Source organism: Carettochelys insculpta, chromosome 6 (genome assembly GCF_033958435.1).
Source record: "Carettochelys insculpta isolate YL-2023 chromosome 6, ASM3395843v1, whole genome shotgun sequence".
NCBI lineage: Eukaryota > Metazoa > Chordata > Testudines > Carettochelyidae > Carettochelys > Carettochelys insculpta.
Window position 1 is genome coordinate 59975663 of NC_134142.1, and position 19865 is coordinate 59995527.

Consider the following 19865-nt stretch of genomic DNA (forward strand, 5'->3'; position numbering starts at 1 on the left):
TGGCACGCATCTGCTCTGCCTAGGGACTGCTGAGACACCCACCTGGTCAGCCATTTCAGAGAGACACGAACCTGCTTTTATACCCTAAGGATACCCATGCCTCTCCATAGTCTGAAGTGAAGCCATAATCTTGCATTGCCATGGTGTTGGTGAAAAAAGACCATGCCTATGAGCTTGCAGAAAAAGAGCTGCTCACCCTTCCTACACTGCAAAGGTTATATACGCCCTGTCACCCCACAGCAAAAGACCATCCCAGAAAGAATCCATCAGACACATGGAGACTCTGACTTATTGGCTTGAGGGGTTACACTGATCTCCCTAGTTCTTCTGCTTTACGTGGTGCCATAGAGGCCTATTCTCTCTTCAGAAGAGCAGAGTATTTTTTTTCTCTCAAATCTTTACCAATGGATTGATTCCTTACAAAATACCTGACTACTGCCCAGTATGCTTGGCACATGGGGCAGCACCCACCTCCATTGTCACTTGGTGCAACACTCCTGCTTTGAAGCTAAGATAAGAATCCTGGAACTGGTGTTTCACCCACAGGAAAGGTACCTGTCAAATAGGTGTTGTGTGATGAGTTGATGAAGTAATGTGAGAGCGGCTGGGTCATGTCCTGGTACAGCACCAGTTTGTCCAGTGATACAACATTGTTTTCAGGGCCACAGAGGAACCAGACCATCCCCTCTGGAGACAATTGCCCTGCAGGGAAAACAAAGCTCTTCACAGATGTGAAACACAGTGGCCTGGCCCTCTTGCAGGTGAGTAATGCTGAAACACAGGAGCTCGCAGGAGTTGGGCTGGCTGCTCCAGACACTCTGGTAAGTGTTAGTGTAAGGGGCAGCATGAAAGGATGCTCCCAGCATCTTCATTGCCTCCACAGTATTAGAATGAGAGGGAGAGAGACTGAGACAGCATGCTGAACAAGACTCACCTCTCTGGATGTTAATCCCACTGGGTTCGTACTTCTCAATCAGACCCTGCACCTGCTCTGGTTTGGCAGGAGGGAAGAGGATGTCATTGAGGCGGGAATCTCGCTGTTTCTTGTTGATAAACTTTGCCAAGTGCTCCTTGGTCATGTAGGGCTTGGCTTTCGAATGGCTAAGGGCAGAGAAGGGGAGAGGGAGCGTATTTAGGTGTTACTGGTAAACCCCTCACAACAGTGAGGCCCAGGCTAATCCTTCCTGTAGCTGGCTGTAATGCCCATCTCCCTGAACTCTCATCATTTTAAAGAAGCCTTATTTCTTTGAATGCTCCAGATCTCACCTGCCTTCCTCTGCGTCTGTGCACCCTTCCCTCTTCTCCATGCTTTATTTCTGAACTGTGCATATTTAGTGCTGGTGAAACGGTACACAGCTTAGAGGCCAAGATTTTCAGATGTCATCAGTGATTGCTGGTGCCTCAGGTGTCAGATGCCCAACAGGAGACACTGATTTTTAGGAAGAGCTGAGCACTTGCCTCTGCAAATCAAACCCATTTAAGTTCTCACAAGTGTGGACACCTGTACGCAGAAGGACCCACAATCACTGATCACTTCTGAAAATTGTGGTCTAAAGTTCTTTACCTGTTCACTGCACAGGTTAAAGCACAGAAACTGGCAGTGCACGCTTCCCGCCCACTTGATTCAGCTTTGACCTGTGACCACCTCTAGCAATGAAGATAGCAGTTCAGTCTCCACCCCCAAACCAGGCCTTCCCCTGTTACTGAGGCTCTCAGTAAGCATGTCAGTTCTATTGATGCTGATTGTGACATACGCATGTGCGCATTAGGGGCAGGACTAAGCCTGAAGTCAATTCCCATAGGCCAGTCATCTTGCTTCAGTGGTACCATATCTTCCTCCGTCCTTGTCCCCTCTTTGCCTGTCTTTCCCTCATGAAACAAAACCTGCCCCTGCAGCACGAGGAAGACTCACTGAGAGGTGAATATCTCATCAATCTCTGGACGGGGGCACAGGTTCATCAGAAAGGTTTTATACACCTTCTCAGGGAAGTCCTCTGGATTGATGGCATCATTCTGAAAATGAAGCAGCAGCTCACCAGAATTGCAAACCCATATCTGCTTTCATTTCCGTGTTAGAGCCCGTGTCCATATTCCTATTGCCTTGCTCTGTGGTACCTATAGCATCCCTTTGGTGGTGGTGTGAATTAGCACAGAGAGGATCAGAGACATTGGTTACAGGAACAGGGCGAGTAGTTGGTTGTGCTTTGGGGGAAGCTGCGTCCATGGGGAAGTTTTGAGTTGTCCTTGGTGTCTCAGGGGGAGGCACAATTGTTGAGTGGATAAAGCGGTGGCCTGGGATTCAGAACACCTGTAATATATTCCTGTGTCCACTATTGACTTGCTGAGTGATTCTGGGCAAATCTCTTTGGCCGTTTTTCCCTTTTGTCTACCTTATCTATTGAGACTGTCAGCTCTTCGGGGCAGTGACCGTCTCTTGAATCTGTCCAGTGCTATGATAGTGAGGTTCTAAGTGATGCTGTAATAGAAATAATAATAATGAATGTCATCATGGCTGGGGACAGGGTAAAGCTATGATGTGATACAGATTGTACAGTTTCACAGGAATTTGGTGTGGTCTGGAAAGTCTCTCTAGTGGTCTTGTAGGGATAGCAGCACATTGGCCAAGAGGTCAGGGTCAGTGAAGGAATTGTCCTGGAGCTATAAACAGCTCTGAATATTCTAAGAAGTTACTCACCTTGCCCTTTGGAAGGTGACAAGCATGTAATGCTGCTTCTACCCTCTTCCTGTCTGCAGGAAACATCTGAAAAATACTGTGTGTGAGAGAGAGAGAGAGAGAGAGGAAGTCAGTCAGAGCCTGCACAATGACACAGACCAATTTGGGAAGAGAAATGAGAGAGAGCAGGGGGTTGGGTCACAGAGAAAGAGAACAGACAGTCATCTGGAGAGATGTTATGTACAAAATCCTAAGAGGTATTTAGATGCCTAACTCTCATTGATATCAATACATAAATATATATGAGGAAATGGACTTAATATTTTATAGGTAGTATTTCCACTGCTGCTTCAGTTCAGCGGTCTCCCCAGCCAAGGCCAACTTTAGTTTCTGCTGCAGACTTATTGGAGCCCCAGTGCTGGAGGCTATAATGGGGATGTATAAGCAGGTGGAGCAATATGGGGGTAATGGAGGGGAAGGCCCTACAATGTAGTGCCCAGCCATGGGTGTGTGTGTGTGTGTGCTGGCTAGTGAGTCACTTTGTCTCAAGAAGATAAGCTAAATGGAAAGCAGGGAGCAAGAGATTAGGTCTCTGGGGGAGATGGTAGGAGGCAGGTCTGAATTAAAACTCTGGAGAAGGGACTGTGGCGCCTCCTGCTCCTAGTGGCTGGAGTCTCTGGCTACATCTAGACTATATCCCTAACTCAAAATAATTTATGCAATTTGTACAATGTAAATTGCATAAATTATTTCAAGTTACTTATTTCAAACTTGTTGCCATCCAGACAGGACCAAAGTTTGAAATAAGTGCCTATGTCAAGGTTTCTGCTACGCCTCTCACAACGAGGGGTAATGAACGGAATCCCACGCTCCAAATAGCTGTGCTATTTTGAGTGTGGAGAAAAGCCATGGGGTTGCTATTTTGGGGTACAAATGTAGCCCAAAATAGCAACCACAGTCTAGATCTAGCCTTAGTGAAATAATGCTTTATATGCAGTCTGGCACTTTCAACCCCTTGATCTACCCAGTCCCCTCAGAGACCAGCCAGGCTGAGACTGGATATTTGGGAGATGTACAGCATCTAGGATCATTTTCAAAACCCCCTTTTTAACAAATAAGTTGTCTTCTCACTGCGCTAAGGTTGGCCAGCTGTATTTTAAAGGCTGCTTTAAAGAACAGTTACATTGGCATCCACAAGGAAAATGCAAAAGAGGAAGACCTTGGGTAATGTGGAGAAGTTCTACTGAGATAGAAGGACAGCAACTGGGGTACTCCTGGAGTCAACTAGAAGATTTGTCCAAAGACAGAGTGAAGTGGAGGAGACTTGCAGATGACCTATTCTCCACCTGGGGTATAAGAGTTTAAGCCAAATTTAAGTCAGTTAATTAAGAGCCCATTTTAAGAGCCCTTTGAATGTGCTGATTTCTGACAGACTGAATTTCTGATTGTAACTTTTTAAAAATAACCGTTGAGGAATAGTCAGCCATCCAATAATATGGTTAGTGGGCACAGAACCTGCTTGGAATGGTTAAGTGAGAAGACCCAGTAGGCGGTATATTTAGTATATTGATTAGCAGTTGCCTCTAGTGGGGTTATAGCAAGTCACGAGGCAAAGGCAGAGCAAGTTAAAATCTCCTAGAAAATGCCCCCAGTCTTAATATAGAGGAGAATGGATACACCATGAGGGAGACTCAATCCTGCGTTAGAGCCCCTTGGCATTGAACCAGGTAAACCAGTATGAAGGAGTTATCAGACCCTGCTGGGAATATCTCTAGCATAAGAGGCCCTTTTCTAAGAGGCAGAGACAGCTCCATGCTCCCCTGCAGGGGGCCAATGCAGCATGTAAGGGAGCAATGAAGGGGCAGCAGGGGGCATAGCCAGGAGAGTCCTGTATCCCAGGATTTCAGTGCTGCTGGAACAGCTGCTCATGTGTGCAACAGTTCAGTGAACCATGCTCTGGAGAAGGAGAGTGCAAACCACCTCCTTTCCATCACTGCACCAGCACAAGCGCTAACAAAGAGAGGAACAGGAACTCCAACATGATTCTACTCTCACTTGCCATGGTGTAAATCCAGAGTAACTGCTAAAATTAGTGGAGATACATTGGTATCAAGCTGAAAACAAATCCAAAGATAATGGAAAAACAATTAAAGAACAAATTGGCTTGGAATTTCCAGAGGGCAGTAAAACCCACAAGCATACTGGCACAGCTGCCAGTCATGCAGAAAGCTCATTTAGAGATGGACCAAGACCAGAAGCTCTTAAGCTTTTGGAGTGTGGCTAAAGTGAGACTTGGATCTCACTCTGCCTTGGACTTGGATTTGCAAAACAAAACTCTAACAAATGAGTCTTTATATGACCCAGACCAGCCCTGTTTGTTCATCTCTAATTGAGATCAGAGACTTGCAGCAGAAGCAGGGTAGCCCCTGCTAGTTGGCTCTGCAGAGCCAAGGGCATATCACCTGTAGTCTAATTCCCCTTTGGGGACAGCCAAATGAGGCTGGTTCCTTTCTCTTTCCCTGGAGGAAGGACCGGAATCCCTAGAAGGTCGTGATTTCCTCTGGTTGCAGTAAGGCAGACAAAGGCAGCCTGGGGTCCCAGCTCTTCACCCACCTGCTCTGGTTTTGACTTGACAACATGCACGTAGAGATGTGAGTGTACTCACTTCCTGACAGGAATTTTTCCTTCAGCATTCAGTTGCATCTTCAGCTTCACCAGGCTGTAAAAAAGAGCAGATATGACAAGAATATACTTCTATAATCTTTCCAGATCACACATGCCAGGATCAGGGAGAGGAAAAGGCACTTGGATGTGAACTGACAAATAGACCTCTCCACAAGTGTAGTTGTAGTTGCGTTGGTCCCAGGATATGAGAGAGACAGGGTAGGTGAGGTCATGTCTTTGATTAGACCAACTTCTGTGGGAGTGAGAAAGGACATTGAATATATAAACACAAAAGCTTTATGTTCTCACAGGAAAACAAGAGAGGATGTATATTTTTTGCACCGTGAATAAAGAAAATTATCCTTCTTTTCATATGAATAAACAAAAATACTTTATTTAATTTTGTTAGGAACCTAGAAAGTTTATCTAGACTATATATATTTACAAATGTTTATTCCAGTTCCATTTTTGCCATGAAACAATGAATTGTTGGGATTTCTCTTTTGGCATGCTATAAAAATACAGTGGAAGGTTCCCGAAACTGACAGATGGAAGTCAACATAAATTTATCTTCATCAAGATCCTCTCAACCCAGGTCCATAAGATGATTGCCTACTAACTGAAACATATGAAGCATGAATAACACTTGAAAAAGACTGTGGCATGTTCACTGACATACACAATTGTACTTGTGTACAGATCAGAAGAAGAAAGACCACACTGACACTTAAGAAAATGAAGAAAAGCAGGGGCAAAGGCACTACAGAATTGAACATGGTGTATTATAAACAAAAGATGGCAGGCTTCTGGCAGTTACCATCAAGGGGGATGCTGTAAATCACGTCACTCTGAGGATGAGCCCCACACAAGTATGAGCTTGGCGGGATTTCTCCACAATACTGCCACTTCCGACCTTACATTTTTCCTATTTCTGTTGGCAGTGACATTATTTATGTATTTAAATAAGTTATGAAGGCACAGTCAGAATTTTATCTGTAGCAGTTGGCCAACAAAATGCTGCCTGAGGAGACTGATAGCAGGCTTACTTGTCTGTCAATACTGAACAATTAGTGAAGCGTAAGTGTTGGATAAAGGTATTTGTGTAACCAGATGTGTATAGTTTGTCATGTTGGAACAAAATTGTCTATATTTAGAGAGAATTTTCCTTTTCCCATATCTCGCCTATTTATCAAGCAATGTTAGTAAAACTTAAATTGGTACCAGTTTTTTTTTCTTTTTTAGAGGACCCTGTTATTGCCAGGCCCTAAGATGTATCTAAGATGTAGTAATCTTATGCCTTCATCCAACACTAATACAAAGCATGCGCTTAACTGGCTCCCTACATACAATAACTTCTCACATAACATTGCAGTTATGTTCCTGAAAAATGCTACTTTAAGTGAAATGATTTTAAGTAAGTCCAGTTTTCCCATAAGAATGAATGTAAAAAGGCATGGACGGGTGTTAAAGGCCATGGAATGTTTTTGCACAAGACAAAAGGCAGCATATACATATACAGTATATGTTTTAAACAATTTAATACTGTATACGGCAATGATGATTGTGAAGCTTGGTTGAGGTGGTTGAGTCAGAGGATGGACTATTTCCCAGGGAATCTCTTGTTACTAAATGATGAATTAGCAGTTGGCTGAGCCTTCTAGGATTAGCATTCTCTTGTTACAAATAACAAGAAGCCTTGTGGCACCTTAGAGATGAACAAATGCATTAAGTAGCATGGACTGAGGCAGGAGGGAGGAAATGCAATAGACCTGTCAGTGGCTCCTTGTGGAAACTGAACATGATGGCAAACTCTCACTATCCTGCTACAGCACACCGTTTTTTCCTCTGCACAGGTGCTGACTTTCCAGAATGCCAAGAGAAAAGGGGTGTGTGTGTCAGTCAGTCAGTCAGAGGGAGAGAGAGAGGAAGACAGATGTGCATTGCCCCTTCAAGTAGGCTGCCCTTTTAAGCAGATCAGCAAGTCCAGAGAGGAAGTAGGAGCTTTCTTCCAACAATCTCCCTCCGTAGTCCTGAGCCCTGTCACATATTACTTTGTAGAGATAGGACATGGACTAGAGGGCTGGATCCAGGACAGAGAAGACATCCTGACATCAGCACCTCTCTTTCCACACTGCCTCTGCACAGCAAGCAGGCAGCTCCCGGTGCAGCTCCAAAGCAGAGGGCAGGAGCAGCACAGCAGTGTGGGGAGGGCTAACTGAACTGGGCTGCAGGCCAGCTTCATACCTAACAGAGCGCTTAGGGAAGCAGACGGAAGACCAGCTGGCCCACCCTGGTTCCAAGCCTTCACAAGCACAGGCTGCTTTTCCAGAAACCCTACAAGTAGCGGACAAAGTAGGCAGCCAAACAGTGTTATACGGGTCCACTACACAACTTTAAATGATCGCTTGCTCTAGTAAATGTTGTAGCAATATAACATTAACCAGGACAACTTATATGAGGAATCAAACTAATGTCTCATGTCAGACTAATCTGATAGCTTTCTTTGATAGGATAACGAGCCTTGTGGATAGGGGAGAAGCAGTAGATGTGGTACACCTAGACTTTAGTAAAGCATTTGATATGGTCTTGCATGATATTCTTATAAAAAAGCTAGGCAAATACAATTTAGATGAGGCTACTATAAGGTGGGTGCATAACTGGCTGGATAACCGTACTCAGAGAGTAGTTCTTAATGGTTCTCAATCCTGCTGGAAAAGTATAACAAGTGGGGTTCCGCCGGGGTCTGTGTTAGGACCGGTTCTGTTCAATATCTTCATCAATGATTTAGATATTGGCATAGAAAGTATGCTTATTAAGTTTGCAGGTGATACCAGGCTGGGAGGGGTTGCAGCTGCTTTGGAGGATAGGGTCATAATTCAAAATGATCTGGATAAATTGGAGAAATGGTCTGAGGTAAACAGGATGAAGCTTAATAAGGACAAATGCAAAGTGCTCCACTTAGGAAGGAGCAATCAGTTTCACACATAAAGGCTACGTCTACACGTGAAGCCAACATCGAAATAGCTTATTTCGATGTAGCAACATCGAAATAGGCTATTTCGATGAATAACGTCTACACGTCCTCCAGGGCTGGCAACGTCGATGTTCAACTTCGACGTTGCGCGGCACCACATCGAAATAGGCGCTGCGAGGGTACATCTACACGCCAAAGTAGCACACATCGAAATAAGGGTGCCAGGCACAGCTGCAGACAGGGTCACAGGGCAGACTCAACAGCAAGACGCTCCCTTAAAGGGCCCCTCCCAGACACAGTTGCACTAAACAACACAAGATCCACAGAGCCGACAACTGGTTGCAGACCCTGTGCCTGCAGCATGGATCCCCAGCTGCCTCAGCAGCAGCCAGAAGCCCTGGGCTAAGGGCTGCTGCCCACGGTGACCATAGAGCCCCGCAGGGGCTGGAGAGAGAGCATCTCTCAACCCCCCAGCTGATGGCCGCCATGGAGGACCCGGCAATTTCGACGTTGTGGGACGCGGATCGTCTACACGGTCCCTACTTCGATGTTGAACGTCGAAGTAGGGCGCTATTCCGATCCCCTCATGGGGTTAGCGACTTCGACGTCTCGCCGCCTAACGTCGAAGTTAACTTCGAAATAGCGCCCGACGCGTGTAGCCGCGACGGGCGCTATTTCGAAGTTAGTGCCCCTACTTCGAAGTAGCGTGCACGTGTAGACACAGCTACAGAGTGGGGAGAGACTGTCTAGGAGTGACTACAGCAGAAAGGGATCTAGGGGTTATAGTGGACCACAAGCTAAATATACATCAACAGCGTGATGCTGTTGTAAAAAAAGCAAACATGATTCTGGGATGCATTAATAGGTTTGTTGTGAACAAGACACGAGAAGTCATTCCTCTGCTCTACTCTGTGCTGGTTAGGCCTCAGCTGGAGTATTGTGTCCAGTTCTGGGCACTGCAGCTCAAGAAAGATGTGGAGAAATTAGAGAGGGTCCAGAAAAGAGCAACAAGAATGATTAAAGATCTAGAGAATGTGACCTATGAAAAAAGATTGAAAGAATTGGGCTTGTTCAGTTTGGAAAAGAGAAGATTGAGGGGTGACATGATAGCGGTTTTCAGGTATCTATAAGAGTGTCATAAGGAGGAGGGAGAAAACTTGTTCTTCTTGGCCTCTGAGGATAGAACAAGAGGCAATGGTCTTAAACTGCAGCAAGGGAGGTTTAGGTTGGACATTAGGAAAAAGTTCCTAACTGTCAGGGTGGTCAAACAGTGGAATAAATTGCCAAGGGAGGTTGTGGAATCTCCATTGCTGGAGATATTTAAGAACAGGTTAGATAGATGTCTATCAGGGATGGTTTAGACAGTACTTGGTCCTGCCATTGGGGCAGGGGGCTGGACTCAATGGCCTCTCGAGGTCCCTTCCGGTCTTAGTATTCTATGATTCTACTCTACTTTGGTGTCAGTCACTGTCATTACGGTTATGTCTGTACTGCACACCACCAGCAGTGGCATGTAGTGTAGCTGTAGCTGCATATCTCAGTGAAAAGCACAGCACATCTGAGCCATTCTCTACTGCCTCTCTCCAACAGTCTTTCCTCAATGCTGGAGATTTTCCTTTGCTGCCAATAAAGGCCAGTAGCAATGGGAAGCTGATACAGCCTTTCCTTGCAGCAATGGACTTGCTAAATTGTATTTTACAGTTTAGCCACCAAGTGGCACTGTGCATAAAATCCCTTATTAAACAACCCTCAGGTCAGGTCTACATTTGGGGAGAAAGTTGATCTACGATATGCAAGTCCAGATATGAGAATAGCATTGAATATCTCTGCTGTCCCTACAGCAGGAGGTTGACAAGATAAATTCTTCCGTTGTCTTCCCTTAATCATCAAAACTGCTGCCCAGTGTCACAAGGGGCACCCTCAGCATTGGATTTAGTGGGTCTATACTAGACATGCTAAATCGAACTCCGGAAGATAGACCTCTGGCATGTCGACCTAGCAGTAAGTGTAGACAAACCCTCAGTCATACCAAGCAGAACATTAAAGGATCTTATGGTAAACATACTGGGTAAATAAGCAAGTCTGGTGAATGATACACATCTGGTACAGGAGCATGACGTGATGTCAATAGCAAACTATGAACAAAATGAGAAGGAAGACTGCAACAGATATTACAGACAAAAGGAACAGCAACAAAGATTGTAGGATCTCATCAGTATGCCACTTTTCAATGCCCCAGAGAGGTTCAACTTTGACAAACCTTCCTCGTGGACAGAGTGGAAGCAGTATTTTGCATGATTTTGAATTGCAAAAAATTCCACGAAGAAGCTGCAGATATACAGTGGTCTTGTCTAATATATGCTATGGGGAAGAAAACAGAGCATATCTTTAAATCCTTTGGCTTAACTGATGACAGTCACTGAGATGACTGTGGAAGGTTTCTGGCTATATTCAATGTGTACTTTATATCTCAGACGTGTGGTTTACAAAAGAGTGTGCTTTTACCCAAGACTTCAAGAATCAAGGGAAAAAATAATGAATGTTTTATACAAGCTTTGCATACATTGACTGAAAGCTGATTTGGGAAATGCAAAACATGAAAATGTAAGAGACAGGCTCGTTACTGGGTTAGCAGAAGAAAACCTTTCATAGCAGCTACAGCTGAAGAAAGATGTAACACTAGTGATAGCCATACAGATACCAAAAGAGTCAGAATTTGTCAAACAATATAACAAACCCTGAAAACCCTGAAACTAGCTAAGGGCAGATCTAAACTACAACAGAAGGTTGAATTAATGTATGCAATTCCAGCTACATTAATTACACAGTTAAAGTTGATATACCTTAATTAGGGTGTATGCACCACCTCCACTAAGGGAGGTAGTGCTCCTGTCAACTTCTGTTACTCTTAATGGGCACCGGTGCAGGCACTCTGTAACTTCTATTTAAAACATCCCTGGTAGGTGCTCTAAATCGAACTCCAGAAGATTGGACTGCAGCAGGGTTAATCTTCCCTGTAATGAAGATGTACCCTAAGCTATAAACAGACACCTGAGCGCTAAAAGTCATTGATATAAAATCCCTGAGGCACAAGGAGAGAACTCTGAAGCTAAGGGGCACCTTCCAGCCTACAAGTACAAGAGGCAGGAAAAATCATATCCCAAAAGAGTGCGTGTCCAGGTAGAAGCATAGTGCATGAGTGAAATATGAACAGTTTGCAGCTGTTTGCTGCATCAAAACAATCAGGTATATGACTAACACCAGACTTTCAAGAGTCATTGTTTTAGAGATCTTTTCACTTGTGATCGTACAGAGCCTGCGGGCAGAGTGAAACTGAATATTGTCTTTAAAAATTGACTGAGGAGTTGATGGGGCAATGCATGGGGGCCACATGAAGGGTCACATGCACCACGCAGCACCCACCACCCTCACTCACCATCAGCACAGCACCGCTGCCAATGAGTGTGGGGGTGATCCTGCCCCTGCTCCAGAGCAGCATGGCCTGAGAGCAGTGCCGTCCTGGGAGGTGGGCAGGACTGCCCGCGCCCTCACTGAAAGCAGAGAATAAGGTGGGGAGGGGGAGTGGCAGGGGCAGGAAGAGGTGGCGCAGAGGAAGGGCAGGGGTGGAGCAAGGGGAGGGAAGGAACTTGGGGCAGAGTTGGTGGGGGGTGTCTGGTGCCCCCCTGGAGTTCCCCTCAACATTCACTAATAGGAGGTGACCTCCTGGGCATCTGAGAAGGACTTACAATCACCTTCAGCCTTTCTCAAAGCTGAAGTTGCCTGGCACAGCTTTGACTAGCTCTTGCAGTGTTCTGACTTCCATGGGCCCCTTCACTGCAGAAGTAACTTACACTCCAGATTCATAGCTTTTGTCTTTGTATGTGACCAAAGACCAACAGCCTTCTCAGCCACAGTGTGTCTGTGGTGACAGGCTTAGTGAAACAAATGAAAGAACTTGATGAAATGTTAGGTCATATTGGACTTTAGAAAGGTGGCCCAGAAAAAATGACCTTAAGAGAAAATGCTAAACCATATACATGTCCCCATCCATCTCCCTCAAAGGATTCCTACTCTATTACATCACAAAGTTGAAACTGTGTTAGAAGAAGGCAGCAGATTGGCAGAATCAAGAAAATCTTTGAGCCAACAGCTTGGTATGAGTCAATATCAGTGTTAAGCAAAAATGGAAAAAAAATGTGACTCTACAGATCTTAAAAGTCTTAATGAAGCAGTTGTGTGAGAAAAAAATATCTTCCCAACACTGGAGGACTTTCTCCTCAAAGTGAAAGGAACGATGGTTTTCTCCAGGCTGGATGCATTGGGTGGATAGCTGGAAAATTGCTTTAGCTAAAGAAAGTGATACATTTATTACAACCTTTTGAGATTACCAGTGCAGTGAAGTTTTCCAAAGAAAGATGGCAGAATTGTTAATGGACACTAATGAAGTTAAAGTTTTCATGGCTGATATTCTGATATGTAGATCTTCAACACAACAAAACCGTCAATGAAGTCCTAGGCCTAATCAGTCTGGATTTAAATTAAACAAGGAAAAATACATTTTCTGTCTACTACAAATTTTGTATGAGAGACAGACAATAAGCAAAGATGGAATCAGTCCGAGCCCCGAGAAAGTAAAAGCAATTTGAGAATGAAATGCACCAACTAATGAACCAGAACTGAGATATATACCGGACTAGTAAATTAACTTGGTCAATACCTACAAGATATTTCCTCTGTGACAAAATCATTGAACAAACTGTTGGAGTATGTCTACACTGCAGCAACTAAACACCTGGGGCTGGCCAATGTCCCCTGACTTGGGCTTGGGCTGCATGTCTGTAAAATTGTGATGCAGACATTCAGACTTGGGTTGGAGCCAAGACTCTGGGACCTGGTGAAGGGGAGGGATCCCTAAGCCCATGCTCTAGCCCAAGCTCAAACCCAAATGTCTGTGCAGCAAATAGACCTGAAGCCAGAGCCTGAGTCAGCTGACACGGACCAGCCACAGGTGCTTTGATGCAGGGGAGATATAGCCTTAAAGTCCAACACATCTTGTCTACGGGGGCCAAATCAAAACGTTTGTTCAAAAAGATAAAAGGATTGATCTGAACGGCTCCAGTACCTGATGTGAACAAACCTACAAGGACAGATGTAAGAAGCTATAGCCTAGCTGGGGCACTTCTTTCAGCAACAAGGCTCCTTGTAGAAGCTAGTTGTATTTTTCTCTTTCACACTTACAACAGCAGAAAAATGATATACAGAGAGTGAAAAAGCATGCCTGCCAAGTGTCTGGACATGTGAGTACTTCTGCAGAGATCTGTGTGGACTGATAACAGACAATAAACAGCGTGTAACCCTCATTGGTTGAAAAGACCTGAATTGAGGGCCTCTCACTTGTCAACATCTACTAATAAGGTTAATGCAATTTAACCCAACTGCTAAATATGTTCCTAGGAAAAATCTGGTGGTAGCAGACACTCTGTCACAGAGTCTAGCATTGCACTCAGCTGCCTGCGAGCTTGAAGATGACATAATGGCATCTGTGGATGCCGTGGCTGCATATAGATCAGGGTCAGAAAAGGGACTAATCCAGCTAAACCGCCAATCTTAGACACACAACTTCAGGAAGTTCTCTACAGACACGAAGGCAGTGACAACAAACTACTTGGCAGTGCATGGACAATTAGGTGAGTCCATTGTACGCATGACTGAAGGCTATTTGCATCATAATTCCAAACAATTGACTGAGAAAGTCTAAACTGCTTCCATGAATCATATTAAGGATTAATTAAATGCCCTGAAAAGGTCAACTACTCAGCCGGGAGGCCAGACATCAGCAAGAAAATAAAGTATCTGCATATGAACATTGCAAAACTAATAGAACGACACAGCACAAGGAAGTTGTAGTAACAGCACATCTACCAGATGGACCTTGGAAGAGACTCACTGCAGATTTACGTGAATTCAGAGGGCAGTGTTACTTGATCATCATGAACTATTTTTCAACACATGTAGAAATAGTATATTTGAAAGACATAACATGCCACAGTGTTATCGAGAAACTGAAGTCCATTTTTGCTCATTTTGGTATTTCAGAGCAGCTAGTGATGGACAAGAAACCACAGTTCACCGCAGCAGAATTTAAATGATTCCAAATGAAATATGATTTTGATCATATTTTAGCAGCCCATGTTATACACTTGCAAATGGAGAGGCTTAAAGAGCAGTGAGGACAGCTAAGAAAATCTATAGTAGAAAGAGTCTTTCCTTCCTCTTTTGTGTTGCAGACCAACACCAATACTAGCTACGGGACACATGTCAGCACAAATCTGGATGGGACAACAACTGAGAACTGCTATGTCAACTTTAGTAAAGAACCTATTTCCAAAGTGCTCACAAATGAAGGCAGTAGCCAAGCAGGATAAAAAGGCTAAAAAGGATATGAACACTTTTACAACAGAAGTCACTCAGAGAACTGCCAGGTCTAGAACCTGATGATTATGTTCATTCCAAATTGGATGGAGAAAAAGAATGGACAACGCCAGTTGTCATGAAGAAAAAGAGTTCAGCACCCAGATCATATGCAATTGAGACCAACAATGAAAAACTTCAACAGAAACCATCAACATGACCTTTTGGAGTCTTTCAGAGAAATGGCCTTTCTGAGAAACAACCAGCACAGTAAATAACAGATGGCAGATGCACAAGCAGAAGATGATGATTCAAGGATTCCAAACTGACCACAACCAATCATTGCAAGCAGTGGACACCCTTCCACCACACCCAGAGCATTTCCTTCAGTGTGGGGAAGGGATCCAGCGGCAGGGAGGCATCAGGACACTCCTTTGCAGTATGAGTGGGTAGGCATGGGTGAGTAGAGAACCATTCTAGGCACGTACTTGGTACATCCCACACACTGCAAGAATGTCTTTATTCTGCTCACCCAAGTAGGGCAACCATATCTCCTTGTCCCAAATACAAGACAGGGAGATATACAGGGGAGGGGTGGCTCCTCCAAGCCCTGGGAAGTGAGTGAGGACAGCCTAAATACGGGACAATTTGTCTTTTTTAAAAAATAAGTCAGGACATCTTTTTGGTGTCCCAAATACAGGACTGTCCCACCCAATATGGGACAAAAGGTCACCCTACACCCAAGCCATGCTTAACTGTTTACATTTTTATTTATACTCATTCTAGGGAGACTACAGATGCATACACCCTATACATATGGAGATATACACATCTCATAGAGCTGGGAGGGACCTCAAGAGGTCCAGTCCCCTGCCCTCCTAGCAGAACCAAGCACCCATCCCTGACAGATTTTTTTAAGACCTATTTACCCCAGACCCCTAAGTGGCTTCCTCAAGGATGGAGCTTACAACCCTGGGTTTACAGGGCCAATGCGCAAACCACTGAGCTATTCCTCCTTTTGAAAAAGGATGTAGTGTACCTGCATCCAGATTAACAGCCTAGATACTGGCATTGCACCTGTTGCTCTGGGCAACTGAATGAAGACAAGATTTGTTGCTGAATTCCAGAAGCCCTTTGCTCCCAAGGAACCCACCCAGGCACCATTCCCTGTAGTGACAGGAAGGGAGAGCTGTGGGTTGGAGTTTTAAAGAGCAACATTAATTGGAAGCCACTTACATTTTCTCCAGGAAGGTGTAGCGAGAGGCATTGTATGTCAGTGGGTTTTTAACGATGGCCATGATATCTTCAGCCCAGCTCTGGGAACAAAACATAGCATCCAGCAAATGCAATCAGAGGTTAGAGAAGTGCACCAATCAGTACATGGCATCCTCACTCTGAAAGGCACTGACTGCCCCTCCCAAGCCTGGCTGCAATGAATGGCAGTGCGCACCCTCCAGGACCTGCCACTGCCTCATCAGCATAATCCCCCATTGCTGCTTCTACACTTGCTTACAGTGGGACCTAAACTGTCCACCTCATTGTCTAATTTCACTGCAGGGAGCAAGAGGATGAAGTGAACAGCACCAGCACATCAGTTCCCTCCTTCTGCTGGCTGAGGGGGGCCTCCAGGCTGGAACTCAGGGTCATTGTATCCTCTTCTCTTTGGAAACTAGCCTCCTATCTCTTGCAGTCGTGCTCAGTGTGACACCCTTACACTGGGAAGTTGCAAAGTTTGACTACGTGTATGTTACTGAAGCATGTGGTAAGGTTGAAAACACCCACAATCAGCCTGTCAGGTACAACAGTAAAGAGGCTAAACAACGTGAATAGCTTATTTAGGGAATGCACACAAGCACCAGGGATTACCCTAGGGGTGGCGTTCAAAAGAAACCTCTGTGAGTTTGCACAGTGGCAACTGTTTGACCCAGGTCACAGCAAAAGAGCTTTCCATAAGTGGGAAGGTACAAAAGGGGGCAGTTATCAGAGAGGTAGCCATGTTAGTCTGTATCTTCAAGAGCAACAAGAAGTCCTGTGGCACCTTGTAGACTAACAGGTATTTTGGAGCATAAACTTTCGTGGGCAAAGACCTGCTTCATCAGATGCGTCTGATAAAGCAGGTCTTTGCCCATGAAAGCTTATGTTCCAAAATATCTGTTAGTCTACAAGGTGCCACAGGACTTCTTGTTGTTCTAAAAGGGGGCAATGGCATCATGGGATAGGGTGGTGGAGCTCACTCTCCCTGTAACAACATACCTGGAAACCCTGGAGGAAGAAAGACTGAGCTGTGGGAAGTTGTGATGGTCCCATGATGGGAAGATTTTTAAGCTGTGAATTTGCTAATGAAAATCCTGTCTGCCTTGTGTGTAGGTTTTGTTTGTTTGGTCGGTTTGTTCTTATAGCCGCTTAAAATTTACCTTTTCTCGTTAACGAACTTATTTCTTGTTTATTTCAAAACCCAGTTTGTGCAATTCATGCTGGGCAATGGGCAGGAGCAAAAAGCTCTCTCCACCCTGAGGGAGAAGGCAAAATTTTACGTGTGCACACACGCGCACTGCAGATGGCCAGAGAGCATAGTCAGCAAAACCAGGAGAGGGAACCCAGGCTGCTGGAGCAGGAGAGGCCCAGCAAAATCCCATTACATCAGGTGGCATCCTGTACAGGAGGCAGGTGGATCCAACATGTCACACTCAGGAAGCAGGGATTTAGAAGTCCCACCCTCTTTTTTCTACTCATACTGTGATCCCAAGCCGTCTGGTGGCCCATTCCCCACAAGTCTCAGATACCTTGCCAACATTCTCTTTATAGGAGACAAAGTTGTGGAAAGTGAGATCCACCATGTCAGGGCCAGACACGACAGTGAGAGTCTTGAGAAGGAAGTTGTTGTCTGGGAAATCCAAATTAAAAACATCTCGGAGCTTCTGGCTCTGCAAAGGGAAACGAGGTACAAATGAAGGAGAATGGGGAAAGTGCCACAAGTCCCAACCTGAACCTTTACCCAAATTCACGCTAAAATTTTATGGAAACTGGGGGATGTTTTTAGAAAACCTTTTATATTTTTCTTTTTCTCTGTGGGGCCCTGTACTTCCTTGGTCCAGTAGGAACATGAAGAGCCAAAATATTGTTATATGTGCTACTAAAGCTGCCTGGCATTTGTGGTCTGACCAAGTGATCTCAGAAGAAACTTCTTTGCTAAATCTCCAGTCCAAATCTGCAGATGGTGAAAGGTGACAGGCCCCAGTGAAGCATCCCTCCTGAGCTAATTACAACCACACAGCTCATGTCTTAAGGCTGGAGTACTGCAGTACTCCTTGCTCCAACGCCACCCAAACATCACCTCTTTCCAGTGCAGCTAGAGGCATGTCCCCATGTGTCTTGTGCACCAGTTGTGATTGCCTGAGTCACACGTGCTGCCAGTTCCTGCAATTGGTCCTGCTGTATAAGTGGCCGAGGCCCAGCCTGCTGGAACCTGTCTTCCCTCCGCTCCGTCCCCTCCACCCACACAGATTTGTGGTCCACCAGAGCCTGAGTTGGACAAATATAGAACTAACTCAATTGGTCTCTAATTTGTATGTCACTAGTGGATGGTTTTAAGGGTAATACATGTTAATTTTTGCAGAATCTTTATAGAATAATTTGCCATTAACTTTCTTCATCTGCATGTAAAAGTTCCCCAATGCAAGATGATCAGGTGATGGGCACCGTTTACAATGATGTCTAGTGGGTGTAGGTCAGAGGAGAGTGGGTCTAACCTAGCGTAATTTACAGGTTAAAGAAGGCGCGAGTGGCAGTTTCTTAGAATCCCTTCCACTCACCTCTGAATTTGAGCCAAAGCCTTGGGACATGTCCTCTTGCACAGCATGCTCAAGCTAGCCTAGTCTAGTGTGGTTAGCTGTGCAGTGGAGATGCTCCACTCATACAAAGTGCTCCTTAAGTAACTGCAGCCACACTGATGCTGTATTAACCCAAGTGCTAGGATGAGTTTCTGGTGTGCTGTCCTATAGTTCTTAGTGAACCAGTGCACTGAGCCGCTCTACCGATTCATTAGCCTGGTGCTTTTACCTAGCATGGAACTGCTATTGGATGCAAGAACTGCTGTCAGTATCAAGAACAACAGAACAGTGCTTAGCTAACCAATTTCCAAGGGCAGATGCTCCTAGTTTCTGTAGACAACTCTGAAGGCAAAAGCAAACAACATATGTCAGCAAGAATTTTTAGTGGGAATGTCATTAGGGAATCTAGTCTGCAAACCTCATAGTGACTCGCAGTGCACTGACTGCGCCTTCTGTTTTTTCTCGTTCATTAAGCATACAGCTATTAATTTCATTAAATTTCCCCTAATTTGGGGTCTTACTGACAGCACACCTTCTGGCCAACTGGCAGCAGAAGAGAACTTCCTGGACAGCACCTCCTTTAAATACTTGTGGAAGTACAGCCAAAATGATACAGGCAAAGAGGAGGTCAAAAAGCCAGTGCAGAGGAATGAAGGAGTTAGACCAGAAACTACATCCCAGGCACAGCTGTGGGTTAGAACTGGAGGGCTACCAGCACCAGTGTTTGATTAGCTTGCATTTTCACCACCAGGTAGGATGGGTTGCCAGCCCAGGTTGAAGCAAAATCCAAGAACAAGCCTATGCCCTGAGTGGTGCTTGCCAGCTCAGGCTTAAAACACCTGCTAAAGGTTGGAGGGTTTTATGCAACTGTGAGTGAAGAGCAGGGGTAGCTGTGGCAACACCTGGCTATTGTCTGGGCTAGGTCTGCAGTAAACATATATCCTTGTAAAGCATATGCAAATACCTGCTTCCATTCTATTCCAATTCAAATCCCTCTCTTCCTTTCCTGCCATTGAGTTTTCTGGTCACATTTGGATTGTAAATGGCCAGATTTGTCAAAACAGTTTGGCACCCAGAACTTCTCACATGCTTGTAAGATGCAATGTTCACCAAAGGCCTGCTATAAATTGTAAGGGGTTCTTTTGGGGGCATTTTCTATTATATTTTAGAGGAGTTTAATGCTGTTGGAGTATGTGGTAAACATGCACCTTGAGAAGAGTGTAAATATCACCCATGACTATCAGCTACCATCTGGGTCTTCCAAGGACAGGCAGCTCAGCTCCTCTCCTAGGGTGATTCCATCAACCAGCAT

At 44.9% G+C, this 19865-nt stretch overlaps 1 protein-coding gene across 2 annotated transcripts in view; it reads right to left on the bottom strand.

The window, feature by feature from the left end:
• PLCB2 (phospholipase C beta 2) overlaps positions 1-19865 on the bottom strand; it is a 64185-nt gene that overhangs the window by 33103 nt on the left and 11217 nt on the right. For both annotated transcript variants that reach the window (XM_074998838.1, XM_074998837.1), the window contains exons 4-10: positions 17507-17647; positions 15960-16039; positions 5340-5393; positions 2696-2771; positions 1913-2013; positions 935-1101; positions 556-702 (exon numbers count right to left, since the gene is read on the bottom strand). In XM_074998838.1, the coding sequence (XP_074854939.1) occupies positions 556-702; positions 935-1101; positions 1913-2013; positions 2696-2771; positions 5340-5393; positions 15960-16039; positions 17507-17647 (766 nt within the window). The remainder of the gene's footprint in view (positions 1-555; positions 703-934; positions 1102-1912; positions 2014-2695; positions 2772-5339; positions 5394-15959; positions 16040-17506; positions 17648-19865) is intronic.